Raw genomic sequence first — 27,732 nt, 5'->3', positions numbered from 1 at the left:
ACAGAAATCGTATAAACTAGCCGTAAGTACTGTAGCAGCCTGTTTGACGTTAAAAACAGGATCCTCCATTGTTTCCGAAACTAAAATACATTTAATCTCCACTAAACCACTACTTACTTACTTATTACTACTAGTACTTACTAACTTATTTACTACATACTACTAGTACTTACTTACTAATACTTTCTACTGTAACTACTCGCCGCTTTACTCGCGTTATTACGGTACACCCCCGCGGGCCTGCTAATGGCGGACTCCGCCTCTCTGAGCTAACTGAGCCCAGTCACTGGCCGGAGCTTCGCCGCCGCTGCGACTGTTCTCCTGCTGCTGCTGAGACGGACTCAGGACACCAGTGACAGGTGACATCCGCACGTTTTTATCCGCGTTGTCGCTGCGGTTGTTTTTGTTTAAAAATGTTCACCGTGCTGGAGTCTTATCTTCCGACAGCGACAGGTTTACGACATGTCATGTTGTTAGCCGCGTTAGCACACCGTGTGTGTGTGTTTATGTGGGGGAAATAACACACAGCGTGTTATGCTAACGATAACACTTTTAACCGCTGTATTTAGCCTTGATTAAAACAGCTTAATGATGTCTAACGCAACCATTCATTAATGTGACAGGTTTTTTCTGAAATTCAATACGAATCCCATTCGCTTCCTCGCTTAAATTCACACTTTGCGGCACCGCCCACTACTGTGCTTCTACCGGGGGCTCGAATGCCGAACTTGCCCAGATTAATTCTGCTTTCTTACAGAAATGACGCTTCTTGATGGCGCTATGTGACCGCCGAATTATTAGCAGCCTAGCAACGATTAGCAAAAACATTTTGAGTATATTTGAAAGCGAACGCTGTTGTTCTTGTAAGCGAGCCAACATTAAATCATCACTTTCTTCAATGGGTAACGACACATTGGCGCAGCAGGTTCCTGCACCGCCGTGGCAAAACATGGTTTTCCGTCCACTTATTTTGTGTGTCACTGGGTGTCGATGTCGTAAGACGCACTGTCGAGTGAACCAAAACGTAGTGGGACGAGTTTTATAAATAGTGTGACATTAAACGTCTGGATTCCTGACCTTGTCCTGGTCGGAGTGAGGAGGCTCTGCGCAGACTCACCACGGGGGGAGGCGTCACTCGCCGGGGTTCACTGACTGTGGATGCATCGACCCTGAAGTGTTTCCACTATATATTTGGTCTGATATGAAAGAGTAGAATACTGTAATATAAGTATTATATACACTAAACATGGCTTGAATTAGTGTTTTCTACATTTCCAGGAGGTGCTGTATTTGGAAAGCTAACTTTCTCACCTAGCTAACTGTGTTTGGTTCCCAGAAAGTTCTCTAAAGGTTCCCACAAGCAAAAATCTACATATTTGGTGATATTTTTAAATCTTTTTATTATTATCCTCTTGTTGAGGTATTTTCTAGAGGAATTACATGTATAAACTTTATAGGTTGTGTAAACAGTGACTCATACATTTCTTTCTGTACGTGTGAGTCTATTTAGCTTTGTATGTAAAGTAGTGGGAAAAAAAAATTATGAGATAAAAATGTACAATATGAGATCTAAAAAAAAGTCATAATTACCATATAAAAAGTCGAAATTACGAGATAAAAAGTCATTTTTATTGAGTGCGTTTACATGCGCACTAAAAAACTGATTACTGGCAATCATCTGGTAATTGGAATAAACCATTCAAGTCTCTAAGAAATCAGATTGTTGACAGGTGTGTTAAACAGGTTGTTTCAAAAACCGATAACGGCAATAAACCGATAATGAAGTCAGTTTATTCCGTTTACTTTAGCACTTGAATAACCAGATAATTACAAAAACCTGATAATAATCAGTTTTTTTAGTGTGCATGTAAACACCCTTCATGATAGAAATTCATAATTATGAGATGGAAAGTTGAACTTATGAGATTAAAAAGTTAAAAATCATAATTATGAGGCAAAAAGTATTAATTCTATAAAATGGACTGAGTGCAACTCACTAACCACATCTCCAAAATAAGAAGTGGAATCAATTTAAATGACTTTAAACATGTTTGTATAATGCACATAACTGTGTTTTCTTTGTTCGGTTATGAAAACAATAAAAAAAAGACTGTTAGTAGACGTCTATATTATACTTTAAACTTAAAAAAAGTGTTGTTTGTGCAGTGAAATTGTGATTTAATCAAAATATTTTGTCGTAGTACTGTTATCGGTTGCGTACAATGAGTCTATGGACAATCTGAGTGAAATAAAATCATTTTATTTAGCTTTTTAAGTGAGGTTTACTGTCCAACACAGTGGTTTATTTTGATTTAAAGACGACATACAGTGTGGTAGTTATGTTAAAGACAATGACCTTTAAGTGGTTCAACTAAATCAATAATGATTTGACCTTTGTTTCAGCAAAAGACTTGAGATGAACTCCTTGTGTGGACCTTTACAGTCTTATATTGTGATCTTCACAGGAGGCCAGTGACTGACCCTTTGAAGACGTCTCAAGATGTTGCCTCAACACCTGAAGCAGATCCGCGTCCTCATGCTCAACGACAAGGAGAATCTGGAGAGGACTCTGTTCAGACTGGAACAAGGTAAGTGGATCGCAGCGTTTACATGGAAATGCAAATGACAAATAAAAAAAAGCCTGGTCCTCATCATAAATGCCTTTAAATGTAAACACATAAGTCACACATCATTTTAAGAAAAATAAAAAAGGAAAATAGTTAGAAAATGCATTATTTACCACAGACAGTGAATAGAATTTAAAACAAAAATTACGTAATTCCTTTACTCTATGATTACACATTATTTTTGTTTAGGATTCTGTTTCAGCTTCAGTTTGAAGCCGAAATTTGGATCAAAACCATTTTTTTGACCCTTAATTAATGTAATATTCTGATTTTAAACTTCCCTGAATATTACAGACTGGTCCTTTTTAAACGTGGAATCTGTGTGTGTGTGTGTGTGTGTGTGTGTGTGTGTGTGTGTGTGTGTGTGTGTGTGTGTGTGTGTGTGTGTGTGTGTGTGTGTGTGTGTGTGTGTGTGTGTGTGTGTGTGTGTGTGTGTGTGTGTTGATTCTTGGAAGGAGCAGCTCGTTGAACCACTTGACATTTACTTCCCTCTTACAGCTGATAAGGATGAGAAGTGGACTATATTTATCTACTGTGGACGAGCAGAGTGTTTGTGTGTGTGTGTGTATATTTCACAGCAGCAGAGTCTTGGTATGAGTGGAGTTTGACTTATGTTAAGTCTTAAAGATACAGAAATCTTTTTTAGCTGCTTCATTCTCATCACGCCTGAATTACTGCAACAAGCCTGTCATGGCAAAATAATAATAATAATAATAATGATGATAATAATAATGATAATAGTAATACCCTAGGACTGCCCTCGCCCCACTGAACTCGTCATATCCGATTCTGTTTACGGTAAAGCTTTCTAAAAGGAAGGAATTTTATGTCAACTTTGTCGGAACCCTGAGGCCACGCTTTTTAACGTAGAGAAAATCCTTTGACAGCTATTAATCATTAGCTTGTCTCAAATGCGATAAACTAGACGTTTTTTGTTGTTGTTTTTTTTTCAAAATGGCCGACTTCTGGGTGGGGGGCGGAGCTAATGGAAGCACATTGTTAATGGGAATTTGTGCGTGTGTTTGGAATGTACCAAGATTGGTCAAAATCAGTAAATCTAAAATAAATCTAAAATTTACGTTTAACGCAATTTTGGCCACTTTCTCTCGTGTCAAAAATGTACCCAAAAATTCCACAATAAACTTTGGCGTAAGCTTGACAAACTCAACACAATTTTCCGCTATATTTCAAGAGTTTTTACGCGAAAAAATTACAGAAAAGCCACGGATATACAAAAAAAGGCCATAATAGTACAAAAAGACAGTAAAACTCATCTTTTAACGAGAATAAACAGATTCAGAATGTATTTTTTAGGCCTTAAAAAATAGCAGTTTTAGCAGTAATATATATATAATTACCCAGAAATCCACAGTGGGAATAACTTAAAAACTCCTGTTTTTTAAAGTAATTTATGTCTCTTATCTTGTGTTTTTAATATGCAGAGCGTTTGTTTTGAGAACTCTTATTTTTTTTGTTCTCATTAAAGTACAGAATCAGTGCTTAAATTTCATGTAATAACTACATGTAATGTGATTTTCCTCAATTGCATCAAATCAAAGGTTCATTTTTAAGATTAACATGTTGTAAAATCACATTTCGTCTCTGAATGTTCTTACAACGACAACAACAACAACAAGCACATCACCGTGTTTGTTTGTGTACGATTGCTCCTGTTCAGGTTTCGAGCTTCAGTTCCGTCTGGGTCCGAGCCTCCAGGGCAGAACGGTTCTGGTTCACACCAACTACCCTCTGGAAGGACACGGTTACGAGCGGAGCGCGTTCCGGGCGTTGCCGTGGAACAACCCGACGGGACGGGCGGACGACTCGGATAAATTCTGCTCTCTGGACATCAGAGTGGCCGGGTCCTATCAGTACTACTTTGGAGTCGGGTAAGTACAAAAACCGCTCTCCTGCACCAAAGTCCATAGAGCAAACCATCATTTTTAGCCCATGAGGATGTCTCAGCTGCTGCTGCTGCGCTGCCGTCATGTTTGGTCATTTTACGCCACTTTAGGTAAATGTGAACAAAGGATTTCCAACGCCGAATTCACAAAATGACATATTTTAAGTTTACTGACAAAGGCAACATTGGACGAATAACTCCTGTGTGCTGTGACGTAAGATCCTGTAAAATCCTGTAAAATTGATTATTTTCTCTATGGAGTTTGGTGGAGGGGAAAGTGAAGTTTTGGAAAAGTGATTTTTTTCACGCCGGAGCAGGGCGATAAAGTAGAAACACGTTCTTAATATAGCGTAATGTTTATTTTATGAGCCTTATGAAGCTTTTGTCAAGTGGCTTTCTGCAGCAACACCTCATTTTTAGGCATAAACGGACAGTAAACACCAGTACATCCACCTGTCAGAGAGATTTTCCCTCGAAGTTAAACTTCATTAACATTGCATTAGCATTCCTGTGAGGCTCCGATGGCAGTTGTGTCGAGTCACTTTGTAAACAAAAGGTCGGTGCGCACAGCTGCTGCTGCTGCTGCTGCACTGATTTAACCGTTTCCTCGTCAATATCAAAATGTTAAAAGGCACTAAAAAGCACAGAAATGAAGCAAACAAACGGCTAAATCTCTTGTCACAGAAACACAGAAAAGTCAGGAGCGGGCTACATCGTGGTGGATCCCGTCCTCCGCGTGGGAGCGGACGACCACGTGCTGCCGCTGGACTGCATCACCATCCAGACCTACCTGTCCAAGTGTCTGGGACCGCTCAACGAGTGGACGGACAGACTGAGAGTCGCCAAGGAGTCGGGTATGTGTGTGTGTGTGTGTGTATGTGTGTGTGTGTTATAATCTGACAGATTTACGAGCCTACGTGGACTAAAAGAAGTCTTGGCCATATTTTAAACGGACATTTTGAATTCAGGCTGGATTATGGACGACACGATGTGACTTGTTCCGTAATAGCACTACACCTGAGGGTCTGCTGACACTGATATCAGTGTGTTTCTGCACTCCTAGAAATAAGGGTTCCAAAAGGGTTCTTCTACAAGGGCTGAGGTTCTACCTGGAACCATTTGCTTCTGAAAAACCCTTTCCAAGGGTTCTTGGTAACACTAATGGTTCCAGTAAGAACCATTTTGATCCAGAGAACCCTTTAAAACCCCTTTCCTGAAAAAAGGGTTTTCAAAGGGTTCCAGGTTCCTCCTCGGTTCCTCCTCGGTTCCTCCTTGGTTCCTCCTGTGAGGACAAGCTTAAGAACCTTATATGGTTCTACTTAGCACATTTATTTCTAAGAGTGTGGGCTCGACACTGTGGGAAAAGAAGAAAGAAATACTAGAATTCTGCCTGCATTTAACACTTGCGTTTATAATCTAATAATCTAATCTAATCTGTTGATTGTCTTCTTTATTAATTATTTGTCCATTTAGTGTCAGATTGATCAGAATTTCTCAAACGTGGAAATAATGACGTTCTCAAATGTCTTTGTTGTTCGTCCACAAAACAAAAATTCATCACTTTGAGTGATTTTGTTGGCAATGAAACCAGGAAATGTTTGCATTTAAGAAGCTGAAAAATCATAAAAAGTGGTTTTAACTCTTTTAAAAAACTAGTAATCGATTTATTTAGTAATTGTTTTAGACGTAGAGACAGAAAACGTTGCCCCAAACCTCAAAATAACAACATAAGTAAAGAATCCACAACATATTCACATTAAATAAACTGAAATATGTTCTAGAGCTGATGTATTTTGAATAAAAACACTCACTCTGATTCCTGTGTGAGTCAGGGTCTAAATCTTCACTTCAAACTCCATGACCTGAAATGACGTTTTTAATGGATTAACTTGCACTTTATAAATAAAATACGGACATTAATCAGCGTGGTGTGTTTTAGTAATTATTTTTCTCACGTTTCCAGGATACAACATGATCCACTTGACTCCGCTGCAGACGCTCGGAGAGTCCAGGTCCTGTTACTCGCTGGCCGACCAGCTGACCTTCAGCCCGGAGTTCAGCCCCAAGGGTCAGAGCAGCGTCTACACCTGGACGGACGTGGGCGCTCTGGTGGAGAAGATGAGGAGGGAGTGGAACATGCTGTGCATCACGGACGTGGTCTACAACCACACCGGTCAGTGTCGGCGCTCAATGTTTTTGTCTCTTTTACACTGTGGAATCTGTGGAATAAGGGTGAATTCCAATTCCTTGCTTAATCCTCAATCTCAAAAATGTGCTCCCTCTAGTCCAAGTGCTGTCCCGATTCTCAGAAAAATTAAGTTGAGGGCCAAGTTTAAGGGCTGTATCGCCCTCAATATTGAGATTTTCCGAGACCACCCTTGGGAGCTTCTTTTTTGGAGTTGACAGTCTGGACGCAGCTTTGGCGTTATTCTGCCCCCTACAGTCTGAAGACGTATCTGCATTTAAGGGGCGTCCCATTTCTAAGTGACAAAATAACCCTCAACACTTGGTTTTGAGGCCAGTTAAGATTAAGGGTTGAGCTTGAGGGTTAAGATTGAGGGTTAAGATAGGAATTGGAATTGGCCCTATGTCTCTGTTCCTTTGATAATTAGTGCTACAGATATTTCACAATAAAAGCCTTATGATAAAATATCTTAAAAACATGAATAAAACATCTTCTTCTACTGTATCTGTGTTGTCACTGTGAGCCCCTCCACAGTGATGAGTGACTCCTCACTTAACTAAAGGTCAGCACAGTAAAACGAGCCTGGTTTAAAGGTTAAAGACAGGCCATGCTCCTTTATTTACACTGTCACGGTGACATTTAATGAACTATTTACGGTAATTTTACGTTAATATCCCATTTTGTCCAGGTGAGTAAAAAGTAAAAAGTAACATAACACTAATATCAACATATAGAGAGTGACATTTAGTTATTTTTAATGTATCTACACATATATATTCATACAATGTATTCAGCTCTGTTAATCCATTTTTCCTCACAAATGTTCCTCAAATCACAAATATTTGTCTCTTTTTGGCCCAAAAAATAAGGTTTTACTCTGCAAAATATCTATGTATTCCCTTCCTGTGAGTGACAGACACTAAATGACTGACAACTTTAAAAAAAAGTGTGTTTTTGCTGCTTTATTTCACACTTAAACTGCTTTCCCCCCCCCCAATACTGACTCTTGAGTATATTTGGCTTGTTTTTCTTTTCACAGCTGCGAACAGCGCGTGGATCAGAGAACATCCAGAGTGCGGTTACAACCTGGTGAACTCCCCTCACCTGCGTCCGGCCTGGGTCTTAGACAGAGCTCTGTGGCATCTGACCACCAGGGTCGCAGAGGGACGCTACGAGGCTAAAGGACTGCCCGCTAACATCACCAACGAGAGCCACCTGAACGTGAGACACGCACGCACGCACGCGCACACACACACACACACACACACACACACACCTAATCAATGGGGAAGTGTCGGCTTGACAGCTTTGCTCAACAGGAAACTGAAGTTTTGTAAACTGTTCTCTCTCCCATACCAAACCCCATAGAGAAAATCAGCACCCTAACCCATTTTACCCCATAGCTCGCAGGAGTTGTTCATCCACTGCTGCTTCCATCGGTGGGTTTAAATGTATAATTGTGTAATTTCGGCATTGAAAAATCTTTGTTTGGATTTACTTTAGTGACGTAAATTTGCTAAACGAGGCAGCAGTAGAGCAGCAGCCCCTGTGTCACTGTGAGCTAAAAACGTTGGTTTTCTCTATGGGGTTTGGTGCAGCAAAATAAGCAACAAAAACTTCAGTTTTCTGTTGGGAAACAGCTGCGTAACTAATAAAAAGTCACTTTTTCATGTACTAACAGTGACAATACTGTTATATAAAATGAAAACACGTGTGTTTTCTCTGCCTCTCTGTGTCCAGGCCATCCGCAGTGTCCTGCGCGAGGACATTTATCCTCAGGTCAAACTGTGGGAGTTCTTCCAGCTCAAAGCGAGCAGCGCAGTGGAGGAGTTCAGAATCGTGCTGCAAAGTGGTAAAATAAATAAATAAATATATATATATATATATTTTGCTGAAAAGTATGACTGTTAAAAAACTTCCAATTTGAAAGTTAACTTTGATTGAATATCCTTTGCTTTATATTCAGGCAGAAAGCCAGACCATAAGAAGACCGGAGGCAAGAAGGGCCTTAAGATCATCCAGGACCCGCAGTACCGTCGCTATGGCAACACAGTGGACATGGACTCTGCGCTGGAGACGTTTGTTCCCAAAAGGTCCGACTCACAAACACAAATCACACATTATTAAATAATTTAATTGGTAAACGAGTGTGTTTTACTCAATAAATGTGTATTTTCAGTTTATTTTTTGCTCCATACAGCAGCTAATTCATTAAAACTGACAATACAAGTCTTATTTTTTAAGTTTTGGGAACATTTTCAGACATTTCATGGACCAAACGATGCTCGGTTAATCAAGAAAATTGATCTACAAGTTAATCTGTCATGAAAATAATCATTAGTTGCAGCCCTAAAGTCACGTTTTCCTCTGAAAATACTAAATAATGTCCATTCAGAGATTTAAATAACTTTTAATCATCATGTAAATGCGTGTTTCTGTGGTTTATGTTGCACTATTTAACCGTAAAACACATCATACTTGTCAAACACTGCGAATTAAGAGTCATCGGGTACATGTATCGTCTTAATTTCTCTGTAGCTCCTCCCCTTCGCACATGGAGGAGTGCTGTGATTGGCTGAAGGAGAAAATAGAGGCGCTGAACGCAGAGCAGTATCACATCGTGGAGCAGCATCAGGAGCAGGTAAAAGGCTTCTTCCTCTGTGGAACGTAAGAAAAGTTTTTAATTTAAAAAGCTTATTATTTTTTAAATCTCTTTGTCCTTCTCGAGGCGGCCAACTGCACCGTGGGAAATGTGGTGTACGAGCGTCTGGCCGACCACGGTCCCAAACTGGGCCCCGTCACCAAGAAGAACCCTCTGGTTACCAGGTAAATGTGGTAAATATGAAATATAATATATATAAACATACCAAACCCCATAGAGAAAATCTGCGTTTTTAGCTCACAGGGACACAGGAGCTGCTGCTCTACTGATAACTGGTTTGGTAAGTTTATGTCACTCGTGTAAACCCGAAACAAAGATTTCAAACCCTGAAATGACTTAATAAGACGCTAGAACTTAGTGATGGAGGCAGCAGTGGATCAACAACTCCTGTGTGCTGTCACGTTAAAATCCCTGGTTTTCTCTATGGGGTTTGGTGTAAGAGAAGTGATTGTGCAGAAATGTCATATTCCAGCCTGAAAAAGTTGCCCAATAGCAAAAAAAAGAGCAGATATCATACATTTAGAAGTGTAATTGAACTAATATGAATGGAATTAAGTGGCTAAAATCTGTGTGTGTGTGTGTGTGTCAGGTATTTCACCTTCCCGTTCAAGGACATGACTCTGGAGCAGGAGCTGCAGCTGCTGGACAAACCTGACAAGATCTGTCACTTCCTGGCTCACAACGGCTGGGTGATGGGCGACGATCCTCTGCGTAACTTCGCCGAGCCAGGTACGACTCAAATTTTTTTCTCTCAAAATTTCAATTTCTTTTCTAAAGTTTATTTTTTTCTCAATATGTGTTAGATTCATTGAAAAAAATAAGATTTTCCTTGAAAAATAAGGACATTTCTAAGTGAGCCCAAACCTTTGAACGGTAATGTTTATTTCCTGTCACGTGTTTCCTGTGCGTACCTCAGGCTCTAACGTGTACGTACGTCGTGAGCTGATCTGCTGGGGCGACAGCGTGAAGCTACGTTACGGTCAGGGTCCCGAGGACTGTCCTTACCTGTGGGCTCACATGCAGAAATACACCGAGATCACAGCCAAGTATTTCCACGGAGTCAGACTGGACAACTGCCACTCTACACCTTTACATGTCGCTGAGGTACCGTCCTATAACTATTACTTTATTATTATTATTATTATAATACTACAGTGTGTGAGGTTCAGCAGGATCTAAAGGCCGAATACTTCTCTAGTCGATGTATGGCCAGATCCTTATTTCCTGTATCAACGTGTGTTTCCATCCACTGATGTTAAAGCTGAATTAAACCACTTCTTTTCAGGTGTAAACTAGTGTTTTATAAGGGTATCTAGTAATGTTATGGTGTTCTGCTCTGGTCAAACATCAAATATAACAATAATATAAAAAACAGTGAATAAAATTAGACGTGGAAAAAATGGATGTTAAGGGGCGACCGATATCGGGTTTCTCGGGGCTGATATTGATACAGATTATTAATGAGGTCGATAAGTGATATTTGGAAGCGATAATACATCAAAGGAACCATAACTGATTTAATGAGCCATTCGCAGTTTAACTGTACCGGCCGTGTGTACTTAGACTTGCATGGCTTACAGAAAAAGTGCCAAAATTTTACATTTTACAACACAAAACTTCAGTTTCAGTCTTTATTTAATACTTGTACATGAATTTTATATAATAATAATGATTGACATTTGTTGACTAAACCTGGGCTAATAGAAGGCTAATAGCTAATAGATTTTCCCGCATGTCATGTTAGTGTTGAGGTGTCAGTTTCCACTAAATACTAAACATTCTAACCTCTAGAAGCTGGTTTTTAACCTTAAAAAACATGTTATTTTAATAATAAAGACACCGTACGTTCATTCCATCATTGCTAAAACAGACTGAGCGTCAGTGACTGCAGCCTCCTCCTCTTGTTCTTCTTCTTCTTCTTTTCCTTGTCCTGTGCTGCCCCTTGTTGTTGTCGGTGTTGTTATCGTTGTGTTCCAGGCAATGCTAGACGCTGCCAGAGCGGTCAGGTCCAATCTGTATGTGATAGCTGAGCTGTTTACAGGCAGCGAGCTCATTGACAATGTGTTTGTAAACCGGCTGGGAATTAGCAGCCTGATACGAGGTACAAAGACTCATCGCACCGAAAAGAAATTGATATTGTTGTGTTTTTTTGCTTTGTCTCTCTCTTTGTCAACGCATTAATCTGTGTGACCGCATGGTGTGTGTTGACTTTTGATGCCCGTCATCACTAACTGGCCGTATCCTCCTCGTTTATCCTCCTTCTCTCTCCCTCTTTGCATGACTTTATTCCCCTCCCTTCCTTCCTTACTTCCTCCCTTGATTGTTGACCCTGCTTTGACTGACCAGTACATGCTGGGCGTGGCCAGAAAAGTCTGCCCTACGCTGTACGTGGTGGCTGAGCTGTTCACCGGCAGCGAGGAGCTGGATAACGTCTTCGTTACCAGGCTCGGCATCACGTCGCTCATCCGAGGTACACACACACACACACACACACAGGGATGCAAGGTATTTGACTTTTTTTTACGCGTGGATAATTGCGGTCATAACATTTTTCATGTTTAGATTGTGCAAAACTAAATAAATGTTAAAAATATTTCCCATAGAGGGCGCTAGAGTAGAAGTCAAAGAGGAGTTTTTTTGTGCAGGGCTTCTAGACATTTATTTTGAAGGCGATATCAGCCGATATGGTGCATCCCTAAAATTAATGTTTTTTTATCGGATGAATTAATGAGAAAAGCATTGGAGGAAAAATAGACATAAAGATAAGAAAATATAATTACTTTTTTTAATCATAATGATAAAAAAATAACAGTCAATTAATCTGTATCAACAAACAAACTTCATAGTCATTATTAATAATTACTTTTATATTTATTATTATTATTATTATTATAAATAAATCAATGAATGAATGAATTAAATACATTTAATTCCATAATAATAAATAATTTGAAACATTAATTGTTAAGCTTTCTATCTGAGACAGTTATATATACATATATGTATATATAAAAATATATACATATATGTATTTAAAAATATATATACAAAGTTCTATTAGATAAAAAATCTACAACCATGTGTTTTTGCTTTTAGTCACAAAATTAGTTTTGGAGTCATTTAGTAGATTGTTGAGTGAAAAAAGAAGTGTTTATTTTATTTTATTTTATTTTATTTTATTTTATTTTATTTTAATTTACTTTACTTTACTTTACTTTATTTTATTTTATTTCATTTTATTTAATTTTTTTGTATTTTATTTTATTTTATTTTATTTGAACCCATAATTTGTCTCCTGTGATTGTTAAACAGTGGAATTTAATCAGCATAATGAGTAACGTTTGCTAGATTTCCATGGTACAATGTACAGTATTTCAAATTTCATGCCATTTCTTCCACTGACAAAGTAGTTAATTAACTTTTAATTGACTTCAAAATCAAATTAAGCTCAAAACTATCTTTTACAAACAAGACCTAGCCTGTTAGCATCATCATACGTGCGAAAAAAAAAAGATAAACAAGTTAAAAAATGTTACGGATAAAGAAGAAAACACAGTAATTAGACATTTTTAAACATCACACTGACTGAAAACATGGCCGCCGTAGACGCTTTTACGTCGCCTGCACTCTGCGGCATGACCGCGTGAATGTGCTGCATCCGTGTGGACTCCACTGTGTTGTGTTGTGTTATTGTGTTGTGTTGTGTTGTTTCACCCACTCTCTCCACACAGAGGCCATGTCGGCCGGCGACAGCCACGAGGAGGGACGACTGGTCTACCGCTACGGAGGCGAGCCGGTCGGCGCCTTCGTTCAGCCCAGTCTCCGCCCACTAATGCCGTCCATCGCCCACGCCATGTTCCTCGACGTAACCCATGACAACGAGTGTCCCATACAGGTGAGGGTATATGTTGGGTTATATGTTCACTTTCTATTTGTCGCTCTGTAAAACCGCTACAGCAAAGTCCATAGAGAAAAAAACGACGATTTTACGTCACAGCACACAGGAGCTGCTGAGGACTTTTGAAATCTTCTGAGTGATGTTTAGAGCATCTTCATTCTTGGTTTTTGGCTAAAATTTAAGAAAACCGCTGTGTAAAATTCAGTGTTCAGTGTCCAGGTTGACTAAATACTTTATTATGACTATGTATATAAACTACAACTAAGTGTTTGCGCCTCTGTTTTCCAGCTGCGCTCAGCTTTGGACTCTCTGCCCAGCTCTGGCATCGTCTCCATGGCCTGCTGTGCCACCGGCTCCACCAGAGGATATGATGAGTTAGTGCCACATCAGGTAACACACACACACACACACTTGAATAAACAATCTCAATAACACTTAATTTGTGTTTGAATTCAAGATTCACGATGATGGAAAGACCAGTCAATATGTACTTGAGCTCTAAATATATACAAAACATTTACACATTGATATACAAATCTCTAAAAAAAATACCAAACTGTAAAATATACAAACATAAACACTCTATAGAAGCTAGAATTGTATTTATTTATCTATATCCTTTATTTATGTGCATTCTATAGAAACTAAGTCACTTTAAAAATGAGGATAAACACGTTTTTTTAAATGTTTTAAATACAGTTTACATGTTCATTGCTTTCATTAACTTTATTACAGTTGGTAATGTGTCGCACGTTTGCGAGCCTTTAAGAGGAAAAAGACTATTAATTAATGAATAAAGCTAATAATAATAAAATTGATAAAGCACACAAACACTGTAGTACAGTTAATAATTAATTAATTAATTAATTAATTAATTAATAAAGCTTATAATAAAATTAATAAAGCACACAAACACTGTAGTACAGTTATCATATTGATAATGCCTGTGCTGTACACGTTGTACATTTTGTCATTCTTGTTTTTAAGGGTTTTGTGCTATTTTAATTTTAATCTAAATTTGTTTGGTGTTTTTGTTTCGCTTTGTGGTGTTCTTTTAAAAAAAATATTTTTTTATTTGTGTGCTCTCTTGTGTGATACGGAGCAACTGTAACAAAACAGCTGTCTCCGGGATAATAAAAGTATTCTGATTCTGATGGTGATGTTTTTGTAGATCTCTGTGGTGAAGGAGGAGCGTTTTTACCCCAAGTGGAACCCCTCCGCTGTCCCCTCCTCCACCGGTGAGGTCGGGTTCCAGAGCGGCATCATCGCCGGGAAGCAGGCTCTCAACCGTCTGCACCAGGAACTGGCAGCAGAGGGATTCATACAGGTGATGATGACGATGAACGCCAACAGGAAGCTGCTAAAACTCTGCCGATAAAACTAAACTTACAACTTCCTCCTCCTCTTTCTCAGGTGTACGTGGACCAGGTGGACTCAGACATCGTGGCAGTGACCCGTCACTGTCCCAGCACGCACCAGTCTGTGGTGACCGTGTGCAGGACGGCGTTCTGGGATCCGAAAACACACACGTACAACACCAACATCCCACCCATGTTCATACCAGGTAAAAAACATCAGGAAATTATGGATTATTTTAGTGAGTTTTGTGGTTTTGAGATGGAATACTAGACATCTGTGTGTGCGTGTGTGTGTGTGTGTTCTCGCCATAAAGCTAAATGGCATCAGCGCAGGAAGCCAAATTCACAAAATAAAAGCCTTTCTTGTTGTTTTTGTGAGTAAACACACTCAATAACAAAAGATTTAAGGCAAAAATTAGTAGATTATTAGTCAATGATCTTTGCCGTTTAAAGCAAATTCCTTCTGGGGATCAATAAAATATTTCTGATTCTGATTCTGATTCTTTATCATTTATAATAATAATAATAACAATAATAATAATAATAATAACCTTTGGGACTTTATCCTCTCTTTATTAAACATTTCCATCCAATCAATGCAAAAGTACAACAAAAAAAACAGATAAAATCCACATTGTCGACCTCTAAATCTTGCACATAATAGGGACATTATGATTTTTTCTCAGTCTGGGGAAGTTACTGTATGTTTTTACCAGATTTCCTCATGTGTTTGTCCTTCTTCTTCTGCAGGTAAAATCGAGGAAGTGATCCTGGAAGCGAGGATGGTTGATCGAGCAGCTGGGAGTTATGAGGAGGACAAAGACTACATCAATGGTTTACCACAGTACACTGTGGAAATAAAAGAACACATACCGGTAAATGTCGCTGCATTCGTCCTTAAATTTAAACGTTCAAACGCAGTGTAAAAACAGCGTTGTGTTTACAGCTGCAGGAGAGCACGGTGGTGAAGCAGGCGGAGGTGACGTCTAAAGGACGATCAGAGTTTGTGGAGGAAATCAGCTTTCAGAAGCTGACGCCAGGGAGCGTCATCGCTTTCAGGTAATACACACACACACACGGGACTATTCTCTTTTGAATCCAGGTGCCTTCTTTAACATACTTTCCTCTTTTTTATAAGAACAAACATGTAGGTTAATTTGTGAAAAACTTCAGATCAGCTGTTTCTTCACAACTTTATATTTAAATTGACTTTTAAAAAAATCATATCATATCATATCAATTTTCTTACTTTAGGTGCAAATTTAGGAACATGATGCTTTCTTTGACTCTGCTCAAATTTTGACAAACCCATTTTTCAAAAAAAAAACAAAAAAAATGTTTTCAAAGAAATTCAAAAAAACATTTATTTTTTTTCAAAAAAAAAAAAAATCAGAAAATTCAAAAAAAAAGAAAATTCACGACGTTTTTTTCACACAGCTCCAGCTGGTGCATATACATACATATATAAAATACACATATTATATTCAATTATTCCCAAAGACGTTCAACAGTTCCTTACAGGCTTTTACAATAAAGTTTGATTGATTTATTAAACATATTTCTTGGAAAATCTCTAGAAAACAAACTACAAATGACAAAATAAATTATTCTGTTTTTTTAGTTTGTTTTTATTTTTCCTTGTGAGATATGAACAAAATTTCCCGTCAGGGTGTAAAGTGCAAAATACAAGCATTTAAACAAGATAAAGCAGACCTGCCTTTGTTAAAAGTGTGTGATCTTTCTTCACAGGATCAGTTTGGATCCCAAAGCTCAGAAGACGGTCGGTGTCCTCAGACATTATCTGTCCCAGTTCAGCCCAAAGTACAGGAGAGGCAGCATCGTCGATGACAATCCACCAGAGATTCTCCTGAAGCCTCTGGCACAGTCGGTTTTCTCTTCTCACTTTATTCTTTTTACACAAAATACAGAAAACCGTATTATGTGATGTTATTCCATGTGTTCATGTGTTCACACACACAGGCTGATGTCCAAGCTGACGTTGGCCGACCTGAATTTCCTGCTGTTTTGCTGCGACTCTGAAGAACAGGAAGACGGCGGAGGCTGTTACTCCATCCCAGGCTGGGAGAAGCTCAAATATGGTGGCCTTCAAGGTACAGTGTGTAAACACACACACACACACACACACACAGGACTGTGAGTGTCTATTAAATGCAGTTGTTGTCGTTTCTCTGCTCAGGTCTGATGTCCGTGTTTGCTGACGTCCGCCCTAACAACGACCTGGGTCATCCTCTGTGCGCTAACCTCAGACAAGGAGACTGGCTCATAGACTTTGTCTCTAACAGACTGGTAAACAGAGAGGAACCGACGGCACAGGTGAGGATTTTACACCCCACAGTACTTCCATGCACTGGGAACCAGCTTGAGACGCAAGGAAAGACAGATTTTGGATCATTTAATAATTATATATTTGCTTTATCTCGCTGTTAAACAGCCTTTTTCTGCCTGGAAACTGAAGTTTGTAAACTGTTCGGGTCCCTCACACCAAACTCCATAGAGAAAATGAGCGTTTTTAGCTCACAGGGACACAGGAGCTCCTGGTCCTCTGCTGCCTCCTTTGGTCACTTTGTGTCACTGATGTAAATCCAAACGAAGGATTTGAAAGACTGAGGTAAAAAAATAAAACATTTGAAGTCATTAATGGCAGCAGAAGTTGATCAGCGAGTGCTGTGTGTTGTGGTGTAAAATCGATGATTTTCTCTATGGGATTTGGTGAGGGGGGAAAGTTGAGTTTCCAGTCAAATCAAAGCGGTCTCACTTTGAGATTAAGTGGAGAACATGTTCCTAGACTTTAGCTGGCTTAGATTTTGAGGCTAAAATCTGTCTTTTATACAGATTGATTGCATATGGAGGTTTCTGTGGTTTAAACAGTCGTAAAGTTGTGTTTCCTGTGTCTCTGCAGGTTGGTCAGTGGCTGAAGGCCATGTTTTCCTACCTGAAACACATCCCGCGCTACCTCATCCCAGCGTACTTTGACGCCATCGTGGTGTCGATCTACACCACCGCACTGGACGCCACTTTCAAACGCATGTCCAGGTACGACAGAACAGCGGCACAGGGTGAAATTTAAATATATTTTTTAAATTGTCTTATATCTGTATTTTGCGTGTCCGCACACAGTTTCGTCCAGAACGGCTCCACCTTTGTGCGACACCTGGCTCTGGGCTCGGTGCAGATGTGCGGCGTCGGGCGCCTCCCCGCCCTACCGCCCCTCTCTGCCAAGATGGCCGACGTTCCCTATCGCGTCAGCCCGACCACAGGCGAGAAGGAGCAGTGCTGCGTCTCACTGGCTGCAGGTAACGCACTGGCTCGCTCTCCCACACCAAAGTCCGTCGGGAAAATCACAAAATGACTTTTATCGTCTTTACTCTTCTTCCAGGTCTTCCTCATTTCTCCTCTGGGATTTTCCGATGCTGGGGCAGAGACACTTTCATCGCCCTGCGAGGACTCATGCTGCTCACCGGGAGACACGTGGAGGCCTGGTATGTGCGTGTCTGCGTTTATACGTACGAATATTCGTGGCAAAAGCTCTAGCTATATATTCTCTGGCCGTTAATCCTTTCAAACTTGGTTTACTGGTGGTAGGAGGTCAAAATGACCTCAGAAATGACTCGTGCTGGACACGTTAAACGGCGTTAGCGACGTCAACGTTAAAGCACATTAGCAAGACGCGTGTGACGCCATGTTTACGCGACTCCCGATCATTAAAATGAGTCTCTAAAGTAACGCTAAACCTTAAAAACAGGGGCACACATACGCAGTACACAGGTACGTTGGTTATTTGTAGCGCTGCTCTTTCCCTTTAATAAACAGACCGCTCCGGTTCCACTGTCAGCGCTAACCGGGCTAAAGGAGCTAACGCAGCTAACTGGTAAACGGTGCCTGGACTCTGGTGCCGCGGCACGTAAATATGACATGCATGTCTTTTTCCGGTCAGTCGTCATGGAAACGCGGCATGCGTTAATGTTGGCGCCGTTACAGCGGTAACTAGAAAAAAACCACTACTTTTGTACTGATTATCGTACAATCAGGATTTTAAGACGGTCACTATCTTACAAAAACTACAACTACTTTTACCGTTAATAGCACTCTTGTTGTATTTGTGTCGCACTAAATCAGTCGTACATGTAAGTAGACGTGTCGCTACGCCGTTTTCTTTTTTACGCAGTATTGCTAACAGTGGCTAGCCTGAGCCAGGTTTGTGTTTTTCCAACTTCAAATGTCACTCCCCAGTTCCGATTTTTTGAGTTTCACGTCATCCCGAGAAAGTCTGAGGAGAATCCTTTCCTTTACTTTTATAGATCGTATGAATTGTTGACTTCACGTACTTCGTGTTCAAGATTTTAAGATGCTCGTTATCATACAAACACTACGACTACTTTCACCGTTAATAGCACTCTTGTTGTTTTTGTGTACTGCTAACAGTGGCTAGCCTGAGATACGTTTGTGTTTTTTCCGACTTTGAGCGTCTTTGAACCGTTTTTGAGTGTGTTGATTTTGTCTCTCACTGGTTTCCGTAGCAACATCATCCTGGCCTTCGCGGGGACGCTGCGTCACGGTCTGATCCCTAACCTGCTGGGCGAGGGTCGCTGCGCCCGATACAACTGTCGTGACGCCGTGTGGTGGTGGCTGCAGTGCATCCAGGTAAACGGGAGCTAACGCTGACCTGGCTTCACCTTAAATTGTAATAATTGACTCGTTATATGTGTCACTACAACGTGAGATTTTAATCTCAGTTGTGACTCAGTTTTCTGTTTTTCTTATGTCAGGACTACGCCACCCACGTTCCTCAGGGACATGACATCCTGCGCTGCCCGGTGACGCGCATGTACCCGACGGATGACTGTGAACCCCGCAAACCTGGAGAGGTGGTATGTACCAATCTGACCTTCGTCTGAGTCTGTGTCCACAAATAAAGACATGTTTTTGTCTTTATGTCACAGAAAATGTGACGCGTTTGATAAAAAGCATGTATAACTTAAAGGTTGGAACTCATGTAAAGATATTTTTAAGTTTAAAACCCATTTTTTTTACTCTTTGGCTTTCGACCCAGTCTGAGATCTTTGTTTTTATTGCATGACTTGTTTATTTGTGTGTGTTTTAATACTTTCTACAGTGTTTTATTGTTTATTTGAGGTCTTTTGCACTTTATTGTTGTTTTTAAAGTGCTTTATAAATAAAGTTGGATTTGAAGTGAAAATTAAAGCCAAAAAAGACTCTGCTGCAGTGTTTTTAATAAACAATTACCCATCTGTGTGTGTGTGTGTAGGAGCAGCCTCTCTACGATGTCATCCAGGAGGCTCTACAGCGCCACCTGCAGGGCATTCTGTTCAGGGAGAGAAACGCCGGACCTAAGATTGACAGGAACATGAAAGACGAGGGTGAGATGTGAAAAAAACAAACAAAAAACTATCTTTGTGGGGACATTTTTGTCTTTAAAGGGCTTTTTCAGGGTTAAAACCTGGTTTTAGAATTGGGTTTATGTTGTTTTTATTAGTTCCAGGTTAGGGTGAGGGGATTATGTCACTAAAATATCCTCATTAACATATAAAAACATGTTGAATAACACACACTTGAATAATAACACAACCCCAGGCTATTTTAAACCTGCTAAACTATTTCATGACAACAAATATGTGCTGTGATTAAAGGTCCATTACACACGGTTTATTCTACATGTGTTGTATGAGTTGAACTCTGAGTCACGTGGTTAAATGTCGTCTAAACGTCAGAATGCGTGCGTCTGTTTTCAGGCTTCGGCGTGTTTGTGAAGGTGGATCCAGACACCGGCTTCGTCAGCGGAGGGAACCGCTTTAACTGCGGCACGTGGATGGACAAGATGGGCGAGAGCGACAAGGCCAAGAACACGGGCATGCCGGCGACGCCCAGGTGACTGCAGAAGCCCCTCCCCCCACCTCCACACTTCCTGAACTGTCCCTTTAATGTTGTAACTTTGTGTGTGTGTGTGTGTGTGAGCAGAGACGGAGCGGCGGTGGAGATCGTTGGACTCAGTAAGTCGGCCGTTCGCTGGGTCGTGGAGCTCCGCGCCAAAGGACTGTTTCCTTATGATGGAGCGAAAGTACAGAGAGACGGTACACACACACACTCACACACACCTATGCAAATATTATCGACTGATCCATGTTCAGGGCGATACAGACTATTATGATGGTAAATTTCAAGTCATTGTTGTTGCAGGGACGGACGTGTTCATCTCGTACGCCCAGTGGAACCAGCAGCTGCAGCAGACCTTTGAACCAGGTTTCTGGGTCTCCGGAGAACCCGAGGACCCTGACGAGAAACGGCCCGACCTGGTGCACAAGAAGGGCATCTACAAGGACAGCTACGGGGCCTCCAGCCCCTGGTGTGACTACCAGCTGAGACCCAACTTCACCATCGCCATGGTGGTGGTATGTCCGACACCAGAATCGCTCATTTTCTTTAAATCCTCTGGTTTTTCAGCTTCTTAAATGTGAAGATTTGTTGGTTTTCTTCTCTGTGTTTGTGTTGTTTTCTAAAGGCTCCAGAGCTGTTCACGGTGGACAGAGCCTGGAAAGCTCTGGAGATGGCTGAGAAGAAACTGCTGGGACCACTGGGGATGAAGACGCTCGACCCAGAGTAACACATCTACACACACTCACACAACCCAATGCCTAACCTTAACCTAATTCCTAATTCTAACCCTAGAACCAGGTCTTAAACCACTTAAAATCCCTGTGTCCTCACTCCACATGGTTTACGTATGTTGTTTGGAGCAGTGCGTACAGCACGCTGTGGAGGCTGAGACTAAAAATGCTTCCCGTTCACTTTAATTGGGGGCGTCGTCGTCAAACTTTTACCAAACTGCATTGTGGGTACTTAACTTTGCGAAATGACTCACACTATGCAAGTATTATTCCCGCGCAGGCGCTAGCCGATCAAAGAGTCTCTCGTACAAGTCCCAAATAGTTTTTTTTTTTTGTCGGAAAACACAAACTATCACTTTAGCAAAATTAGCTACTACGAAGTTAGCCGTGATAGTTTTGTACATGTCGCCCGCGTGAGAAGAGTTACTTTCTGATTATTGCGTACAAAAAATGTCCTCACTCCGTATGGTTTATGTATGTTTTTTGGAGCTACACATTGTTTTAGTGTAGCGTCGAACGACACACATCGTAGAAAATCGTACGATCTGCCTCTATCTCCGTTTTATCGCCGAACGTTTTAAACGAATGAATGTAAATTCACAGCAGTCTCGACTTATTGCGAGTGATTTTAAATCACGGAACATAGTAAAAAACCGCGTCGTATATAGTCGCGATTTTCTTCGCGTTTAACGTGTATCACGTCATGTCACGCTCACAGTTTGTGTTGTTGTTGTTGTCGTCCTCGTCAGTGATATGGTGTACTGCGGCGTCTACGACAACGCACTGGACAACGACAACTACAACCTCGCTAAAGGCTTCAACTACCACCAAGGCCCGGTGAGTCCACTCCACGTCTTTGTTTTTGTTCCTTCTCAAACCCGATCTTTTTTCCGTTTAAATCGCGAGAGATCGTGTCTCTGATGATTTGTTTGTCCAGACACGACTAATCGATGTAACGTATCGAATCAGGGGCCTGTACGCGCTTAAGAACAAGAACTACGTCTTCTTCTCTGTGTTTGGTCGTGTTTCTGTGGCACAGTGACAGCGCCACACACAGGCCTGGCATGTGTACTGCATGTATACAAATCATTTTTGGGGTTAGGGTTTGTTCTTCTTGTTCTTCTTGTTTAATGGACAAATGTTAGCTTTAATCAAAATTGGTTGCGTAAATCATTCGGATTTATTGTGTCTGAATATGTATCTTTTTGTCTGTTGTTTGTGCATGTTTGTGTAGGAGTGGCTGTGGCCCGTCGGATACTTCCTGCGAGCCAAACTCTACTTTGCGAAGAAGCTGGGTGACAAAACCTACGCTAACACCGTGAACTTGGTGAAGAACGTACTGTCGCGACATTACACCCACCTGGAGAAGTAAGACCTGTCCTCTTGTCCTACTCTTGTCCTACTCTTGTCCTCACGTCCTGACGTTGTCCTCTGCTGCCCCCTCAGGTCTCCGTGGAAGGGTCTGCCGGAGCTGACCAACCAGGACGGTCAGTACTGTCCGTTCAGCTGCGAGACGCAGGCCTGGTCTCTGGCCACCGTGCTGGAGGTCCTCTACGACCTCTAGGTGTCACTGTAACACACAAACCCCCCGTGACCTCTGACATCACTTCCTGTGATCAGAGTGGTCTCTGTGCTGCGTTCATGTACAGTAGGGGTAGTTTGTAAAATGTATCGGCAGAAATTGAACATACGAACAACCACGCCCCCCTTTTTTTTGGTATGTAAAGGCCACCGTAGTTCCCCGACGTGCCTCGTTTTGCAGTCTTGCCATTAGCCGTCGCTAATTCTTACATACTGGTCCTTTAAATTTGCCCCCCCAAGAGCTTAAATTTCATGTAGAAAGCTTGTATTTTCCCCGCCCATGACATGAACGCAGCATATTTTCCAGGTCGAGCCGCCGTGTTGAGCCATCGTCAGAGCATGAATGGTGCTACGGTGTTCTATAGTGTTAAAACTAGGGCTGTCAATAGAGATAAAAGGGAAAAAAATTAATAATGGATGTTTTCATGTAAAATAATAAAGATTTAACGCAGAGTTTAAGACAAAAACAAGCATATTTAAAGATCGGATACTGTCGTTTAAGAGAGTTTTAAAGTTCTCAGAGATGTGAACCACGATATATTATAATATAATAAGATAAATGAATGTAGGTTTTTATACATTGGCAGGAAAAACAACACCCCGACTGAACTAAAAAGAGCTTTGAAAGCTTTCTTGTGTGCGCCAGTTCACTTTAAATGTGGGCGTCGTCAAACTTTTGCCAAACTGCATTGTGGGTCGTTCACTAAGCGAAATGACTCGCATTGTGCAAGTATTATTCCCGCGCAGGCGTTAGCCGATTAAATTACAAGTCCGATCTCCCAAATGTTTTTTGTCGCAAACTCAAACTATCACTTTAGCTGCTAAAATTAGCTGCTACGAAGTTAGCCGCGATAGCTTTATACGCGTCGCGAGACGAGTACCTCTTTGATTATTGCGTACAATCGGCGTGCCCGGATAAAAGCTGTTCGCTTTTATCGGTAACCAACTTTAACTTTACGACGAGTGCAGTTACCGCTCTTTAACAGTAGAGTGCGCTGTCCTTAATCGTAGAAATCGCACTTTTTCCTCTGTAAACGCGACGGCCTTTCTTTGTCCGCTCGAGGCATTTTCATCTCCCGCGTACGATCTACAACGCCCGATGCTAAAGTTTGTTGTCGTCATTGTCGTCTACGATGCTAATGTTGTTCGTTCGCTAACGCGTGTCGCTGGGTCTGTCGGACTACTTTATAAGTTGCGATTAAAGTGCGGTGGCTTCTTCTTCTGCTTTTTTGGATGGTGTCGTGGTGAAAAAGTCAACTTTTTAAAACGTGAACATGAATCGCTAACTAACTAATGTGTTTAATTTTTGACAGCGCTAGTTTTATTATTGTGAGTGAGTTAAACTGGGTCCGGTCCAGTTTGTCGTTATAGTATTAAACCGTTAACTATGCATTAACGCACTTTGACCCCAGAGCCAAACACTTCAACGTTATTATTATATTTTTTTAGATCATGTGATCGATCAGACACTGGCTGAGTAGTTGCCTTCATGTGCACACATACATATATATATATACATATACATATATATACACGTCTTCCTGCTGTTTCCACTTGAAAGCTGCTTTTTGCTGAGTCGTCGTTCAGCCGTGTGCATGAACGTCGTTTTCACTTTAGTCCGCGACTCTGTTGTCGCTCTGCAAATGTAACACGGAGCCAATATTTCATCAGCGTTTCCCTAAAAAGTGAGTTAAAGAAACTGAAGAAAACACTGTAAACAACACAACACGTGTGTGTGTTTGACGTCTTTATTGTGTGTATCTGCGCTAACATGTTTGTGTCCTCTTTAAAGTCCTCTTTGACGTCATGTGCTCTCCTGGAATTCCTTTTATTGATTGATTGATTGATTTATCTGTTGGTGATGATGATGAAATGTTGACTTTTGTTCCTAGAAAACAAAGTGTGAAAAAAAATAGTGACGTTCGTCACCTTAGGGACATAAATGGTCACCATTGAAAATCTATTGTAAAACCTCCCACTGTCATTAGATTACATGAAATCATGCTTTCATAGTAAACTACAAGCCTCAAATTAATATATATTAATATACATACATATGTATGTATATATATATATATATATATATATATATATATATATATATATATATATATATATATAAATATATATGTATATATATTTTAAAAAAAACTCTCACTGTCATTAGATTACATGAAATCATGCTTTCATAGTCAAGTCCAAGCCTTAAATTAATATATATTAATATATATACATACATTTATATATTTATGTGTATATATGTATATATATATATATATACACATATATTTTAGGTGTAATTTTTCTGGTAATCCAGCAGGTGGTGCTGGTGTTGCAGGATGAATGGCCAGTGACAATGACGGTTGGTTTAAAGAAAATTTAAGGTGCTAAAGGTTTATTGTTTACCTGTAGTTGATACGATTGGGACATTTAAATATTTATTTATTTATTTAACTAACTAATTAATTAATTAATTAAATAATTAAATAATATATATTTTTATATATGTTTTTGGTAATGTCCCTAGTTATAAGAGTAAATCTTATGTAGTTTATTGAAAATGAGGCGTATTTTCATTTGAAAAGCTGGCATTTAAAGGGTTAAAAAATAATAATTCCAAATTATGTTTAATTTTGGCTAAAAAAAAAAAAAGATATATATATATATATTATCAGTTTTTATGGAGTGGACGTTTTTGACCTCAAGGTGAGGAATGTAAAATTTTTTCAAGTTAGTGCTACCTGTATTTAAAGGGACAGTTCACGTTTTTTTAAACGTGTGGTTGTATGTGAAAACATGGCTGCCAGCAGGCACCCCAAAGAAAACGGACAAATGTTTGCTGTTTTTATTTATTTATTTATTTATTTATCTTTAGCAGGTTTGTGTACTATGTGCTTAAACAGAATGTGTCATTCGTACGAGATTTAACAGCGAAATCTGCGTGATGTGATCCTATATTCTAGATTAATGTAACTACAACATCAAAGTGTGTGTGTGTGTGTGTGTCAGCTGAAGACTGTGAGAATCATCAGACTGATGAAGAGGAAAACTGAAGAGGAGACGACCTGAAACACAGAGAAACAGAGTTAGATGAAGCACAGACAGACACAGACCGACGGACACAGACAGACAGAACTCACTGCAGATGCAGAGCTGTTGTCTTTGCTCACAGAGCTGCTGTTCGCCACGACCCAGAATGTTGTGTAGTCCTGGACCAGAGTGGCACTGACGACGACAACAACAATAACAAACAACAACAACAACAACAACAACAAACGGGTGAGTAAAAACCAGAAGTGAACGTTTTCTACTGTGACGGCTGATGCTTCACCTGCAGTACCAGCAACGGACACTGTGAGTGTGTGCGTGTGCGCGTACCTGAAGTAAATATCTCCATGGTTACCGTTGCTAGGAGCCTCCCAGGTCAACTCCACCTTCTTCTTCCGGGCTCCTGACGCCTGACTGACAGTGGAGTTCTACACACACACAAACACATGTTTATTTGTTTATTACATATATATAATATATATATATATATTTACACACACACACACACCTTGATGTCTTTACAGTGTAGTGCAGTGAACATGGTGGTGTTGATGTTGGTGAACTTTCCCACAGGCCACAGCAGAGCTGAAGACACACAAAAGACAATCTGTGTCCACTCAAAATCTGCGTCACACAACACAAACAATATACACACAATCGCCTTAAAAAATCACCTTAAAATTTAAATTTCAAATGCCCAAAATAAAGGGATCGTTTTCCACGTTCAACACAAAAAATGAGTGACGATTCAAAGCTAAATTTCTGAACAGTACCAGGGTTCCCACGGCTCCTTGAAATCCTTGAAAGTTTTTGAATTGGTGGAAAAAAAAATTCAGGGCCCTAAAACTCGCCCTAAATCAGCATGTCTCCCTCTGGTGATGTTTTTTTCAGTGTTGCCACAGGTCCTTGAAATCCTTGAAAGTTTTTGAATTTGGGGGAAATAAAATCAAGGCCCTTGAAAGTTTTTGAAACTCCCTCTAAATCAACATGTCTCCCTCTGCCAATGTTTTCTTCAGTGTTCCAACAGGTCCTTGAAATCCTTGAAAGTTTTTGAATTTGGGAAAGAATTCAAGGACCTTGAAAGTTTTTGAAACTCAACATGTCTGCCTCTGCCGATGTGTCTGTTTTTTAGGTTGATTTTCAAAAACTTTCAAGGGCCTTGAATTTTTTTCCTAAATTCAAAAACTTTCAAGGATTCCTACAACACCCAAACATAACATGAGAGTCAAAGGTCGTCTCACCGCCTCCGACTTTGCTCCTAGCTTGCAGCAGAAAACCCTGGAAGTACGAGTTGTTGTTCTTCACCTCGAGCGTCACTGAAAACACACAATACACAAAAGTTCTAATCCCACATTTGTGGATTATTTGTTTTTGATTATTCTGAGTAAATCAGAGCGTAGAGGATCAGTGTACCTGTAATGACTCCCCCCGGCCTGTAGGTGGCCCCGGAAGTGGACACAGTGAACGGAGGGCTGCTGTTGGACGGTGTGTAGGGCGGGTGTCCTGGCAACATGCTGCCACAAGAGTTCGCCACTGAGCCGTTAGGGAAGCACAGGCACTGTCGCGTGCAGCACGCGCAGAGGACGGCGAACAGGGACAGAGACGTCGAGGGGGACATCTGGGCACGAGCACAGCTAGCTGTTAGCTCTAAGCTAAAAGTACTCTACAGCGCCACCTACAGGGTATGTAGACATTTTTGAAACAAAAAAAATGGAAAAATAAAAATATTTCTCGGTCTTAAACCCGTACGTTACACTTACAAAGGCTTTATCTTTAATTTGGAACTGTACAATTATTATAAGTATTCTTTTTTTTAATGTTAATTA

At 40.4% G+C, this 27,732-nt stretch overlaps 2 protein-coding genes across 2 annotated transcripts; one reads left to right on the top strand and one right to left on the bottom strand.

Moving 5' to 3' along the window:
• The first annotated feature begins 248 nt into the window (after positions 1-248).
• On the top strand, positions 249-24,665 carry agla (amylo-alpha-1, 6-glucosidase, 4-alpha-glucanotransferase a). Its single transcript, XM_083907512.1, has 35 exons — positions 249-359; positions 2,466-2,588; positions 4,306-4,516; positions 5,215-5,384; positions 6,494-6,703; positions 7,755-7,936; positions 8,456-8,567; positions 8,682-8,808; positions 9,254-9,356; positions 9,444-9,541; positions 9,967-10,106; positions 10,294-10,481; positions 11,355-11,478; positions 13,109-13,272; positions 13,564-13,665; positions 14,447-14,602; positions 14,689-14,839; positions 15,384-15,508; positions 15,580-15,692; positions 16,383-16,517; positions 16,614-16,744; positions 16,831-16,967; positions 17,554-17,687; positions 17,772-17,947; positions 18,031-18,133; positions 19,172-19,295; positions 19,421-19,522; positions 19,921-20,032; positions 20,405-20,540; positions 20,631-20,743; positions 20,850-21,061; positions 21,172-21,269; positions 22,027-22,114; positions 22,512-22,645; positions 22,724-24,665. The coding sequence occupies exons 2-35, from the start codon at positions 2,501-2,503 to the stop codon at positions 22,839-22,841; spliced, it is 4,617 nt and encodes a 1,538-aa protein (XP_083763638.1). The 5' UTR covers positions 249-359; positions 2,466-2,500; the 3' UTR covers positions 22,842-24,665.
• A 1,198-nt stretch (positions 24,666-25,863) lies between these two features.
• Positions 25,864-27,524, bottom strand: LOC310942439 (putative ferric-chelate reductase 1; the record flags this gene model as incomplete). The annotated part of the gene is made up of 6 exons (XM_083907819.1): positions 25,864-25,923; positions 25,999-26,083; positions 26,237-26,334; positions 26,415-26,491; positions 27,148-27,222; positions 27,320-27,524. 6 exons carry the CDS (start codon positions 27,522-27,524, stop codon positions 25,864-25,866), a joined length of 600 nt encoding a protein of 199 aa, XP_083763945.1.
• Positions 27,525-27,732: the final 208 nt, after the last annotated feature.

This window comes from Microchirus variegatus (assembly GCF_963457635.1).
Source record: "Microchirus variegatus genome assembly, chromosome: 21".
NCBI classification, from domain to species: Eukaryota; Metazoa; Chordata; class Actinopteri; order Pleuronectiformes; family Soleidae; genus Microchirus; species Microchirus variegatus.
This window is presented reverse-complemented; position numbering and strand designations above follow the sequence as displayed.

Excerpts from the sequence above, each read along its gene's own strand:
- agla (XM_083907512.1), top strand. The coding sequence starts at position 2,501 with ATGTTGCCTCAACACCTGAAGCAGATCCGCGTCCTCATGCTCAACGAC. Across the intron at positions 20,541-20,630 it reads GGCATGCCGGCGACGCCCAG|AGACGGAGCGGCGGTGGAGA; the intron begins GTGACTGCAGAA and ends GTGTGTGAGCAG. Across the intron at positions 22,115-22,511 it reads TCAACTACCACCAAGGCCCG|GAGTGGCTGTGGCCCGTCGG; the intron begins GTGAGTCCACTC and ends ATGTTTGTGTAG.